A 12,223-nucleotide genomic window follows, 5' to 3' on the forward strand; every position below is an offset into this window, starting at 1 on the left:
TGGACATTTGGTCGGTTGGATGCATCATGGCAGAGCTCCTAAAAGGGAAGGCCCTTTTCCCTGGAAACGACTGTATCCTTCCTCCTATTATGAAGCAACACAAGTGCCAATATACTGCAGCTCTTGCTCTGTTCTCTTCCCCAAAAGGCTTTTAAGGGAGTGTTAGTCATTTAACAAAATTGGTTCAGCAAGCATGTTGCTCATTGTTAATCGTGACTGTTTTTCACAGCTGGGCATGAAAACAGCCATCAAGAGTAACAACACTATGTCCTTAAGCCACAGTAGGCTGCCTAAAATCTTGGTTTCTGTATGCTTCATTTAAATAATGACCCAGATACAAACACAGCTTGAAATAGATGAAAAAGAGTTGCTGGGAAATATCTAACCTTCCTGGTAAACACAGGATCCGTTTCTGTTTTGGTGGTACCCAGAGCTACATGGAAATAAGAGGCGTATTTGCATGACTCAACAAACCATGGTCTTTTCTTAGGCATGATGGCCCACTGTATTGTCCAAACCCTGTTGTGGTATTTCTTCATAGTGCCTTTAAACTTTGGAAACCATGATTTTAAAAAACCAGTCTGTTCTCAGCTCTCCATGATTCACCATGGTTTCTCTGATCGTCCAAAACTGGCACCATGTTTTTCATGTGTCGGGTGTACAGCTACCACAGAGCCCCCTGGAGCTGCTGTGGGTGTCCAGCATGGGATTGAATTTCAGGTATGGTGGCTAACAGGTCACATGCCAACAGTGGGAGAAGTGAATGAGGGTGGAAACCACACTAGTATAGAAACCACTTGCTCATCTGTCAGACACATCAAAAGCACATTTTTACAGCAGAATCAAAATGGGAGGGTCATGCTGAGAACCAGTATAGTGTCATGGTTAAGACTGCAGGGCTGGGACACAGGAGATCAGAGTTTTAGTCTCCACTCAGCCATGAGGCTCACGGGGTGACTTTAGACCAGTCACCGTTTCTCAGCCTACTCTACCTGACAGGGTTGTTGTTGTGATGACAGAATGGAGAGGAAGAGACACTTGTAAGCTGCCTTGGCTTCCTTGCTAGAAGAACAAAGGCAGGGTACTAATGCACTGTAATGATGACGAACATAGAAACAGTTATGACTAGGGAATGATGAAAGCACAATAAATAGCTAATGTGGTTGTTGTCCTGTAATCCCATGGCTCAGTTTTCCCATCTCTGGTTACGGAATTTGTCTCAGTGAGATTTTACATAAACATAAGCCAAACCTCCCACCCAGGGTTACATTAGCAGTTCTCTCCCAGTGATGTTCATGTCTGCAATGCCTCCATCTTCATGAGATGGCAGAGAAGAGGAAGCAATAGCTCCACATGGTTCTGCCATTTAAGCAAGTGATGCATCTGCCATCCTCTTTTTCCTGTAGTTTTCTTAAATCCTTGCAGATATTGATCAACTAAAACGAATAATGGAAGTGGTTGGTACACCCAGTTCTGAACTTCTCAAGAAAATCTCATCAGAGCATGTAAGTGTGATGTGTTTCAACAGAGTGGCCATTAACGCATCATTAGAATCTATTAGCTGGCACATACTGGTTTCCTAAATTGCACAGAAACAGCAGCTTTGTAATGTAGAGGATAGCTGAACGGGAGTGCTTCATTTTAGAACTGTTGAAAGGTGTCAGTTTTCACTGATAAAATCCCATTGTGGGCTGGTGAAGCCCAGAAGACACAGCAGAAGAATTCAGGTTGTCATTCACATGTCTAAGCAGCCTGTCAATGAAAGGAAATGGAAAGCACTTTCGGGGGGGGGGGTCCCATCCTTTGTGTAGGAGGAGCCCTTGTATGAGCATCTTCAAACATGGGTCAAGGAAGCTGTCTGCCCAGTCAGTGCTCAAAGGTGCCGGTGTACCTGTGTTTTATTTTGTTCATCCTTTTACATACTGATATTTTGTTCATCCTTTTACATACTACAGAGGAGTTCCCAGGTTAGTGATGAACCCAGCAAAGACCTATGTGGCAACTTTAAGGATAAGAATTGTATTGTCACTGCTTTTTTTTTCTTTTTTTTTTTTTGTGGGGGGGTAAATTTGAAGTATAGTGTTATAATCAGAGATATAAGGGAAGAACTGGCATATGGGTTTGTTGCAGAGTCTAGATCCTTTTTTCCAATCGTTAGGTGGTCAATATTTGATAATGAATCTTTTCATGAGAACAGACCTACTGAACAAAAACTTTGACAAATTGATAGAGTAGTCCAATTGTAGTAGTTTATGCTGGAACCATAGAAAACTGTGTATTAGAGGTACACTTCATCATAGTTACCCATTGAAATCTATGGGACTTGTTCTCTTGAATTTAATGGGTCTCCTCTAAGTAAGGCCCAGTCTGGATCCAACCCAGTAAGTCAAAGGCAGACATCTACTGGCCTTCCAGGTGTTCTGACATTCAACTCTTATTATTCTTCACCACTGCCTAGGGCTGATGGAAGTTGTAGGCTAAAACATCTGGTATGCCACAAGTTGCCCATACTTGCAACTAGTACCGCTCTCTGTCTTGCACTGTTTTATGTGTCTGCACTTGCACCCACAGCAATGGTAAATAAACAAGTGTGCATGTGTTTATATGTATGAATGAACGATATCATAAGCTCCCAGCACACCTGAATTTCTCCCCCCCTCCCACACACACACATCTGACAATCATTAAATAATACATACAAGTGATCCTTGTACCTTGTAGATGCCTATTCTGGCTTGTGTAACACCGTGAAATTGGAGATGTGGATCCTTAAAATATTCATCAGAATTACAAGAGAATGCACGAAAGCAGTTAAAGTCAAACATGACTTTCTATTGAGTGGAATGCTTACCCGTATCCTCCTTAAAATTGCACCCTGTTTCGCAAATTATGCACTTAAGTACCATTAAACATATTGTGTAGGTTAAAAGGGTAACTGAAAGATTAATAGCAGTGAGATTAAAGAGGTAATTGAGAGATTAATTCTCTTCCCATTTGCGAACAAATAATGATTACATGTAATAAAAAGTATGGCTATTAAATAGGCTGCTGTGATAGTTGCTATTACCAAATATATAAAAGGTTGATATAGAAACAGGTTTTTATAATGCAAGTATTTTGGAAACTGCCCAAGGAAATAATACTAGGGAGATTAATAACTGCTGGTAGAATTTACATACATGTTTTATCTCAGTTACACTACAGTACATTAATCCAAGGGAGCACGACCCTTCTTTCAGATGCAGCTGCACAATAACGAACTAAAGAAAATTGTTTTTGGGGGTAGGGAGGAAACATCCACATGATCATGTTGTGTAGCACAGGACCAAAACCAAACTGAGCACTGTACTTCATAACTTGGATATCATATTTTGCTTTAGTAGAGAAACTCAGGAAAAGAAAATGCTTTTTCAGTGGTCATAATCTAGGACAACTGGTCCATCACATATTCTACCATAACTGTACCCTTTATGTGTGGCAAAATCCTCTTTATTGCTTGGTAGGGCCATATAGATGACCTGATGTTGTTGTTGCATAGACTTCTACCTACCCTCCCAAGGTGGCTTACATATTCAGCCAAATTACGGATGCAATCTTCTGGTCTCCCAACATTGTCTAGAGATTGAAGGATCTCTAGAGCAGGGGTCTCAAACTCGCGGCCCGCAGGCCAATTGCCGGGACAGGCGGGGCACGGGGGAGGGACCCTGCGGCCTTCAAAGCGCCGGCGGCATGTGGGCCGGCCTCTGGGAGCAACGCGGGATGAGCAGCCCACCACCACCGCGGTGGTGGAATACTTGATGCGGCCCAGCCTCCCCCAGACTCTACTTCCAGTGGCCCCCAGGTAAGTTGAGTTTGAGACCCCTGCTCTAGACATCCTCTCCCCTGTAGCTGCCCCCTCCCAAGATCACAAGTGCTCTTTCTCTTGGCTTGTAGTTATCTCCCTCTCTAGTAACACAGAAGACAAATAATCATGGCTGTGTGTTCAGTATAGTTATTATTTATATCCTACCTTTCTTCCATTGTGTAAATCAAGGTGGCTATATGTAGTTCCTGGATATTCTCCCTTTCACTGACGAGGCCCAGAGCTGCTTAGCTTCAGCACAGTGGCTGCCCAGCATGTCTTCAGTCCGTACCCAGGGACCATACCCTTTCCTGTACAGAGGCAAGAAGGGAATTTTCAGTCATTCCAAAAGCATCAGTAATGAAACTCTGAACAAAATGAATAACATTTTGGTGGACTTCCATTGTTGAACAGCCAACTGAATGCAAATTTGCTATGAAATCTGGAGAATCAGAAGGATGACGCCTCCCATTCTCCCCAATAGATGGAAATATATGTTCTTTGGGTATCATGATACCTACCTAAAGCAATCTCCCGCCAAAAATGCAAACATTTTTAGGCAATATCTAATGTTGCACAAGCAGACTTTTGCTCATGCAGTAGGAGTTTCCTTTCACCTACTAGCAGCCCTCACCCATCTCCCCCGATTAGCTTTGGAGGTCCCTAAACACTCTAAGGCAGATTTTCAGAGGCGACATTGGTTTGCCTAGGCAGGGCAAACTGTTCCACTGTCATATATTGTTCTATTGGCATTGGATTCCCTTGTTAGAACCTTGATTTTGTTGATACCTGTTACATCAACAGGGAGTTGACAAACTTACATGAATGTCTGGGGTATGAGCAAAGGACTTCATCCCATTCAAAGAAACTGATCACAGAAACTGATAGACATTATTAGAGATTTTCAAAAACATTCAGCTATCTAAAACAACTATTCTGTTCTCAGAATCAAAATTATTTAATGCTCTAGGTTTCAAAGAGTGGTTACCTGTGGAGTTTACTGCAGCTTCAAGGAAAGACTGGCAAGTAAACAAGATACAGTCAAACTCCTGTTGAATCTTAATCAGAAGTCCCATTGAGGCAAACTGAATGTTCAAATGCGTATAATAGGCTTGTCAGGATTCCAGTGGTTTTTCTTTTCTTTTTTTCTTTTTTAATGAAAGGCATTGTCAGAAAGCTGCAATATTGAGCAACGGAGTGCCGAAGTGGGGCAGAGAAAGGGTGGCGTTTATTATTTCAAAGATAAAAGCAGATTTGAACTGCTTTATGGATGGCTTTTTGATATGAAAAGTAGGGATATGGGTTGGAAAACATGGAACAGAAAATAATTGAGATAGTGAAAAATGCCATTTGGGTCTTAATTTAAACATGGGAGAGAATGATGTTCTTGCCTTGTTATTGCTATAAGGGTATGCCTTAGTTTTTATAAGGATATTCCCATTAAGGAATATTGACAATGTACAATTCCTACAGATGTCACTTTGGAGAATATAGGGGTTCTGTTTTATCTCTGCAGGACTGTGGAGTTTCTGCAGTCATGTGTTTAATAATGGAGCTTTTATGGGGAAGTTGTGCCTAATTTAAACCTCTATTTAGCAAAGATGAGCTGGGTAAAGAAAACTAAAGAAATACTTTCATCAGCCTGTTTGTAGTTCTGACACTTTCCTCCCTCCAGAATATCTGTAAACCCTGCAAATCTACAGGAACAGCTGATTGTAATAAAATGCAATTATTTTTAAGTCTGGGTACCCTAACAGTTATGTGTGCAACTTTTCTAAGACTGAACATTTGTTTTTAACCACAAACACAAGTGCATACATATACACCTTCTTTGCAGGCCAGAAAATACATAGAATCGTTACCACAGATGCCACAACAGGATCTGAAAGCAGTATTTCGTGGAGCCAACCCACTAGGTGAGAACTTCTGAGCATTCGGTATTTAGTACGGCTGTTTCACAGAGACATGGGCAAATGACACGGAAAAAGCAATGTGACGGGAGTGTCCAAATATTGCTAGTTGCTCAGAAATCTGAAGATGGAACAGGAACTATGTGGAGGATTCAAAGCCACCTCTTTGCTGCTGTTTCAGAAACTGTAAAGTAGCTTATAGGGGACACCCATGTGATTTTCTGAATTGATCTTTTTGGTGGTTATGAGAGATAATATGTGATCAGCCTTGCTTATTTGTTGAATACTGGAAGGGGCTGAAGAATCATCCTTTCTTTGCCTCATCCTCTTATTTGGCAATGGTCTTGCAAAGTGAAGAGAGATATTTGGCTTCTGCTAGAGTATGTCCTGTCACATTTCCCATGCCCAAATTTTGTTATATGACACAGGGGAAAGGGCTTGCACAGCGTATATTTGCCTTTCACTCTCTTGCCTATGTAAGACTTCCCAATATATGCAAATGTGTGATAACTGTGCAACAGTTAAATCATGAGGGTTGAACCTTGGGGTCCGGGACCAAACATCTGTGGTTCCCTAGATGGCCACCACCCTTCCTCCAACCACTTGTTTGATGGTTTCCAGATTTTTGAACAATATTTCTCTCTATTCTAAAAGGTTGAGATCCCTTTCCTAGGGCTTAGTCATTGGCATGAAAGAACCAAGATACAATATGTCGGTATTTTTTGTATTTTGATCCTACTGAAGATGGGAATACACCTCCCCACCAAAATATTTTGGAGCTTCTCCAAAATATAATTAAATCATTGAGCTGCAACAGGTTCAGTATCCCTCACTTAAATTTAGCCTTGTTTGAGGATCAGGTTGTCTGTTGCACACTTAAGCTGCAATTAAATGATAATCTGACTTTCACCTTTCAATTAAAAATTACCCAAAATCACTCATGGACCTTTTAATTCAAAGTGTACATCTCCCTTAGCATAAAGCTACCTGGATCAAGGTGATCCACCCACTTGTGACATCAGAAGGACTAAGCCAATGGCAGCCATATCTGATACTGCAACAAATTTGCACTTGTCTTCACATAATTCTCTGATAATGCAAATCACTAAGTAAATCATTAGCTGGGTTCCTGCCTGTACCTTAAGAGGCTTTGTACAAGAAATTGTGTATGTAGAAACTAGTTTCAGAGTACAAAATACCTGATTACATATATTTAATACAAAATTGTACTTATCAGATGTGTCAATTATCCTGTTTTCCTTCTGTGAATTAATAGTTCTATATTTTTGTATACTGAAAAGCAAATGATAAATTGACAGCCTGAGATTAGATTGGGGAAGGCATGTAAAATTTTCTTTCAAAGTTCAATATATCTCTAGGCTTTCTTGTTAAGATAAAATGGTTGAGTCGCTTTGTTTTATTTTTACAATTGTAGCTGTGGATCTTCTTGAGAAAATGTTAATTCTGGACAGTGATAAAAGAATAACTGCTTCAGAAGCACTTGCACATCCTTACTTTGTACAATACCATGATCCTGATGATGAACCAGAAGCAGAACTGTATGACGAATCAATAGAGAATAAAGAACGCGTTATAGATGAATGGAAAGGTAAGGAATTGTTTTATTCTGTGATTGAACAATAAAGCGATCAAGAGTAACAGGCACTTAAAACACAACTTTTAATCAATAACTGCATGGTTGGGATTCTTTCCTATGCCAGAAAGGTCAATGATGATAAACCTCTGTAAAGAAAACAGACTGAAGATCATATCTGGTGTGTGTAGAACTGCAGAAGTAGAATAATTGGCAGGACACACCTAACTCATTTTAGTAGCTCATATAGGCTATTGGAATGCTATTGACAGTAGCATTTTAAAGTTTTTATGAAACATACTTAAATGTTTTATTCCAGTGGGACTCTGAAAGGTAAGTAGAAGAACTGGAATTACCCTCTTCACAAGTTGCTGGATTGGAATCTGAATTTACTTTCTGAAATTGGTTTTAAACCTTATTTTCATGGTTTTTGTAGGCATGCCATGATTTACTGTATTTTGGTTTTCATTGTAAACCTTTCTAGGCAGTACAGTAGTAGTAGGAAGATAAATAATAATTGGGTTTGTCCAGATTTAGGCATTTGGAACTAGGCAAGCAGAAAAAGAGTATCTCACTTTCTCCCCCTACAGCAACCCGTCTAGCCAAGAGACCCTGCCAAATGGGGTGGGGGGAGAGGGGATCCCTAAAATTCAGGCAAGGGCCTCTTCTGTAAGCTAAGCTCTTCTGTCTGTGCAAAGCAGATCTTGGATCCAGCCCATCATGCCACGCAAACAGATCCTGGATCCAATGTCCTCCACTGTTTCTACAGCTGCAGCTGTGTCTTTCTTGCCTGCATGCATATCACCGATCCTCAATGCCTGCATTTTTAGCAGTCTAAGATCTGCCATGCCTGCTGTTGGTTGTGTTGTTAGGAAGAAAAGCTTCGCATTTTACTCATTTTTCCAACTGGCTTATTTGGAGTGATTGCATAGGAAAACTTTAAACTGAAATTACAACAGAAGTTACCATTCTTAATGTCTTGTCAGAGTAGATACATTTGTATGCCTTGTGCTTGGCTTTAAATTACTGGGGGTAACACAAACAAAACAATACACAAATCTCATTGTGCAGAATTGCAAGCACAGTGCAATCTACATTTGCTTTTGAGATCAGGTTCAGATGAACAGATAATGGGGGTCTTGGGATTGACCTAATATGCTGCAAGCAGGTGCTACCCCTTAACTTGATATTTCAGTATCTGGCATGTTGAATATATCAACATTTGTTTAATAGTTGCTGAAGTATGTTAAATATTTGCTGCACACCAAGTCAACTGCAAGACCCCATTAAATTTTCATTCAAACCCTATTTCAAGAGCATGCGAGTTGATCATGGAAGCTGTACTTGCAGTTCTGGCTTCCAGTGTCATTTTATCTGGCCTCAGAAAATGTCTTCCAGGAACACTTTCTCCCTTTAGAAGTAGCAGAAAATATACCAGGGCTGTGTATTTCAAGGTTTAATGTATGTGGGCATGTGTGTGCCCACATATGCACATACAGTCTCCAAGCAGTCACAGAATTAATATTTCTGTATTCAGTGAAATATATTTGCTTTCATTCCATATAGTGAATAATTCAGTGCCTAGGAACTCTTACATAAGAGTGTTCTTTAAAGTTTTGTTGAAATGGCAGTTCTTTATCAGCTTCATGGAGTCTGCTCAATGTTCTAAAATGCAGAAAGAAAATCAGGGTTTGTGACTATTTTTAAAGAAACCTCTGCTTCCATTTTTAGGACAAAAGAACCGCACAAGAAAATGCCTGGTTTAGCTCAATGTCTGTCAGGGCCTTGAGGGATTTTTTAGCTTCAATATAAAGAAGAAAAAGCCATTCCTGTAGCATTTGCAAGCATTTGCTAGAAACCAGCTTATGCACATAAAACAGGGCAGATCCCACATTTCCAGGCTCTCTTTCGGGGGCTGCTTCAGACATTTGCATCATTGACGGCACTAGGGCACCTTTGCCTAATGAAACCAAGTGTGTTTTAATTGATCTGCAGCTGGAAAGAAACCACCCCAGGGCCCTATTTAAACCATGCTGGAAAGGACATAAGCAGAGTTAAGGTTATGCTTTTTCTGAATGTGTAAAAGAATACATTCAACTTTCTTGCATCCACGGTAGGGTATGCTCACCTTTTGTGCTTGCCTGTACACGGAAGTACTTTCTGTGAAGAGAGCCATTAATTCTACAGTGCCCCTAAGTTTGTTTTGAAATGCCTCCCCAGTAGAATTGGAAGTTTCATCTCGGATGTCTCCATACAAGGCATGCTTAGTGTATGATCCTAATGGAAGATTGCAGAGTCTTCTTTTTTATTTTGTTGTCCTCCAGGACCTCTCCAAAATTTTCCAGTCATTTTCACAGCTTTATTAGTACAAGGACAGTCAGACATCAAGTCAGTGGTGTATCATGATTTGTGATGATTAGCGCATGCTGTAAAGGGTTCCCTTTAGGTTTGGGCACATGCTGCTGTGTAGATGGAAACATGATTCCCTCTTCCCTCCTACCAGTGGTAGCCCCTCCAAAATGCTATGCAGAAGGCCAAGAGACTCTGCTGAACGGCGTTGGTCCCATGAGAGCCAGTGTGGTGTTGTGGTTGAGAGCATAGGTCTCAAACTGAATTCTCAGCCCTGGACCCAGCTGGGTAACTTTGGGCCAGTCACGGACTCTCAGCCTAACCTACCTCACAGAGTTGTTGTGGGCGTAAGATTGAGAACAGGAGGAAGAGAATGATGTAAGCCACTTTTGGTTCTTAAAAAGAAAAGGACAGGATACAGATATAATGAATGAATGAATGAATGAATGAATGAGCCACATCACTTTCAGAAGGGTCCCCCAACTCTCTGTGTAAGATTTACAAGGGACTGAAAGAGCTTGTAAAGGGAACAAGGTCCACTTCCACAACCCCAGTAGCCTGCACCTAAATCTGGATCCAGCCCCTAGTTACTGGCACAGAAATCTGAGGATCAGGAGTTTGCAAATTAAACAAATAAAATTAGAGCACAATTTATACATCCCCTATGTACAAAACATCAATTTTGAAAATGTTTGTATCTTTTGTTTGTGGCTTCAAAATTTGATACAAATTTAAACTGTTTGTATTTCCACACTGTTACCCACACTGTTTTCTCTTTCCCTCTTTTTTAAAAGAACTTACATACGAAGAAGTGATCAGCTTTAAACCACCTGATTTAAAGATGGATAGTCTTGAAATTGAACAATAAATCCAGACACCTTATCTTTTTGCTATGCTGTACTATGAAGATTATTAAACACATTGCGCTGCAATTTAATTTCACATACCACAAGCATAGATTTTACTATCCAAAGATCTTGGGAAAGCTATGGAAAAGCAGATTAAAAATACAGAAGAGAATTGTATCTGGGGTGCATTCTGCCTTGTACTACGAATGTAATCATTACAGAACATTAAGAACTGCTTCATTCTGACAAATGATGCACTGAAATTTTCCTTTTTTAACCGTGTCTCCTCTGCATGTCTCATTTTATCAGTTGCGATGCCAAAAAGGGTGATTTTTTATCATTTTGAAGTTGTACAGTTAAAGCATGAATGTATGTTCAAGCAACAATAGAAGTCCATACAAGCAATGTATTGTTTTTAAGGATTACCTTAAATCTATGTTTTGTTTTATTTTTTCTTCTCTTCATTTATAGCTAGTGCCTTTAGGAAGAGGAGTCACTGTAGTGTGTTAGGCGTAATATATACTTGTAGCTGTTTCATGAACATGAGTGATTGAGGAAAAGGTGGAAGTCCGTCAAATCATCACTTTCTGATACCATTAAAATCTGTCATCATTTTTCCTATAGCTGTAGAAAATTTCAGAGCACAGTTTGATTAGTGATTTAGCCCTAAAATGGTCCACAGTGTCAGGTTCTAATGAGTGGAGTTTTATCTCCCCGCTAGAGCACTTTCTCTGTGATTTTGGAGTGCCTGTCTTTCCCCTCCCCTAAGAATAAACAATTTTAAAAACAAAGCATTTTTCCTGTGGTTTTTGAGAGCTGCGATCAATTTTAATTTAGGCGAGTACTTATGAATGTAGTACATGAGTTGAAACTGGAGGTTCTTTGATGAGATCGTCTAACTTGGAATATGTTTGTTTGTTTATTAGAACATTTCTATGCCGCCCCTTGCCGAAGCCTCGGGGCGGCTTGCAACACAATAAAATACAATAAAATACAAAAATAACAATATAAAATTAAAATTAACAATATAAAATAAATAAAAAATATAAAAGAAGTCGCCCTGGCCAGATAAATAAGCAAATATTGTTAACAATTAAAATGACGTTTAAATAAAAAGGTCTTCACCTGGCGCCGAAAAACAACTAACGACGGTGCCAGGCGGACCTTTCTGGGGAGCGCATTCCATAGATTGGGCGCCACCGCAGAGAAAGCCCTCCTCCGAGTACCTACCCTCCTAATTTCTTTCATGGAGGGTTCCTGGAGAAGAGCCTCTCCCGCAGATCTCAAGGGGCGGTCGGGCATATATGGATGTAAGCGCTCCTTCAGGTAACCAGGACCCAAGCCGTTTAGGGTTTTATAGGTCATAACCAACACCTTGAATTGGGCCCGGACTTCAATGGGAAGCCAGTGAAGCTGACGGAGGACTGGAGTCATGTGAACATAACGCCCCGTCCCCGTCAGCAACCTGGCAGCTCTATTTTGAACCAATTGAAGTATCCAGACCGTCTTCAAGGGAAGCCCCATGTAAAGCGTGTTACAGAAGTCAAGGCGGGAAGTCACCAGCGCGTGTGTCACCGTCGCCAGGTAGTCGTACTCCAGGTAGGGGCGCACTTGATTAATCAGCCGAAGCTGAAGGAAAGCGCTCCTCGCCACCGCTGTCACCTGAGCTTCCAATGAAAGC

General features: G+C 40.6%; 1 protein-coding gene across 1 annotated transcript in view; it reads left to right on the forward strand.

Moving 5' to 3' along the window:
- MAPK11 (mitogen-activated protein kinase 11) overlaps positions 1-11,333 on the forward strand; it is a 49,521-nt gene extending 38,188 nt beyond the window's left edge. The window contains exons 8-12 of the mRNA XM_044423329.1: positions 1-72; positions 1,426-1,505; positions 5,679-5,757; positions 7,187-7,360; positions 10,489-11,333. Coding sequence (XP_044279264.1) covers positions 1-72; positions 1,426-1,505; positions 5,679-5,757; positions 7,187-7,360; positions 10,489-10,562 — 479 coding nt within the window. The 3' untranslated portion in view covers positions 10,563-11,333. The remainder of the gene's footprint in view (positions 73-1,425; positions 1,506-5,678; positions 5,758-7,186; positions 7,361-10,488) is intronic.
- The last annotated feature ends 890 nt before the right edge of the window (positions 11,334-12,223 follow it).

The sequence above is a fragment of the Varanus komodoensis genome, unplaced genomic scaffold, assembly GCF_004798865.1.
Source record: "Varanus komodoensis strain SLA01 unplaced genomic scaffold, ASM479886v1 scaffold13_3, whole genome shotgun sequence".
NCBI lineage: Eukaryota > Metazoa > Chordata > Lepidosauria > Squamata > Varanidae > Varanus > Varanus komodoensis.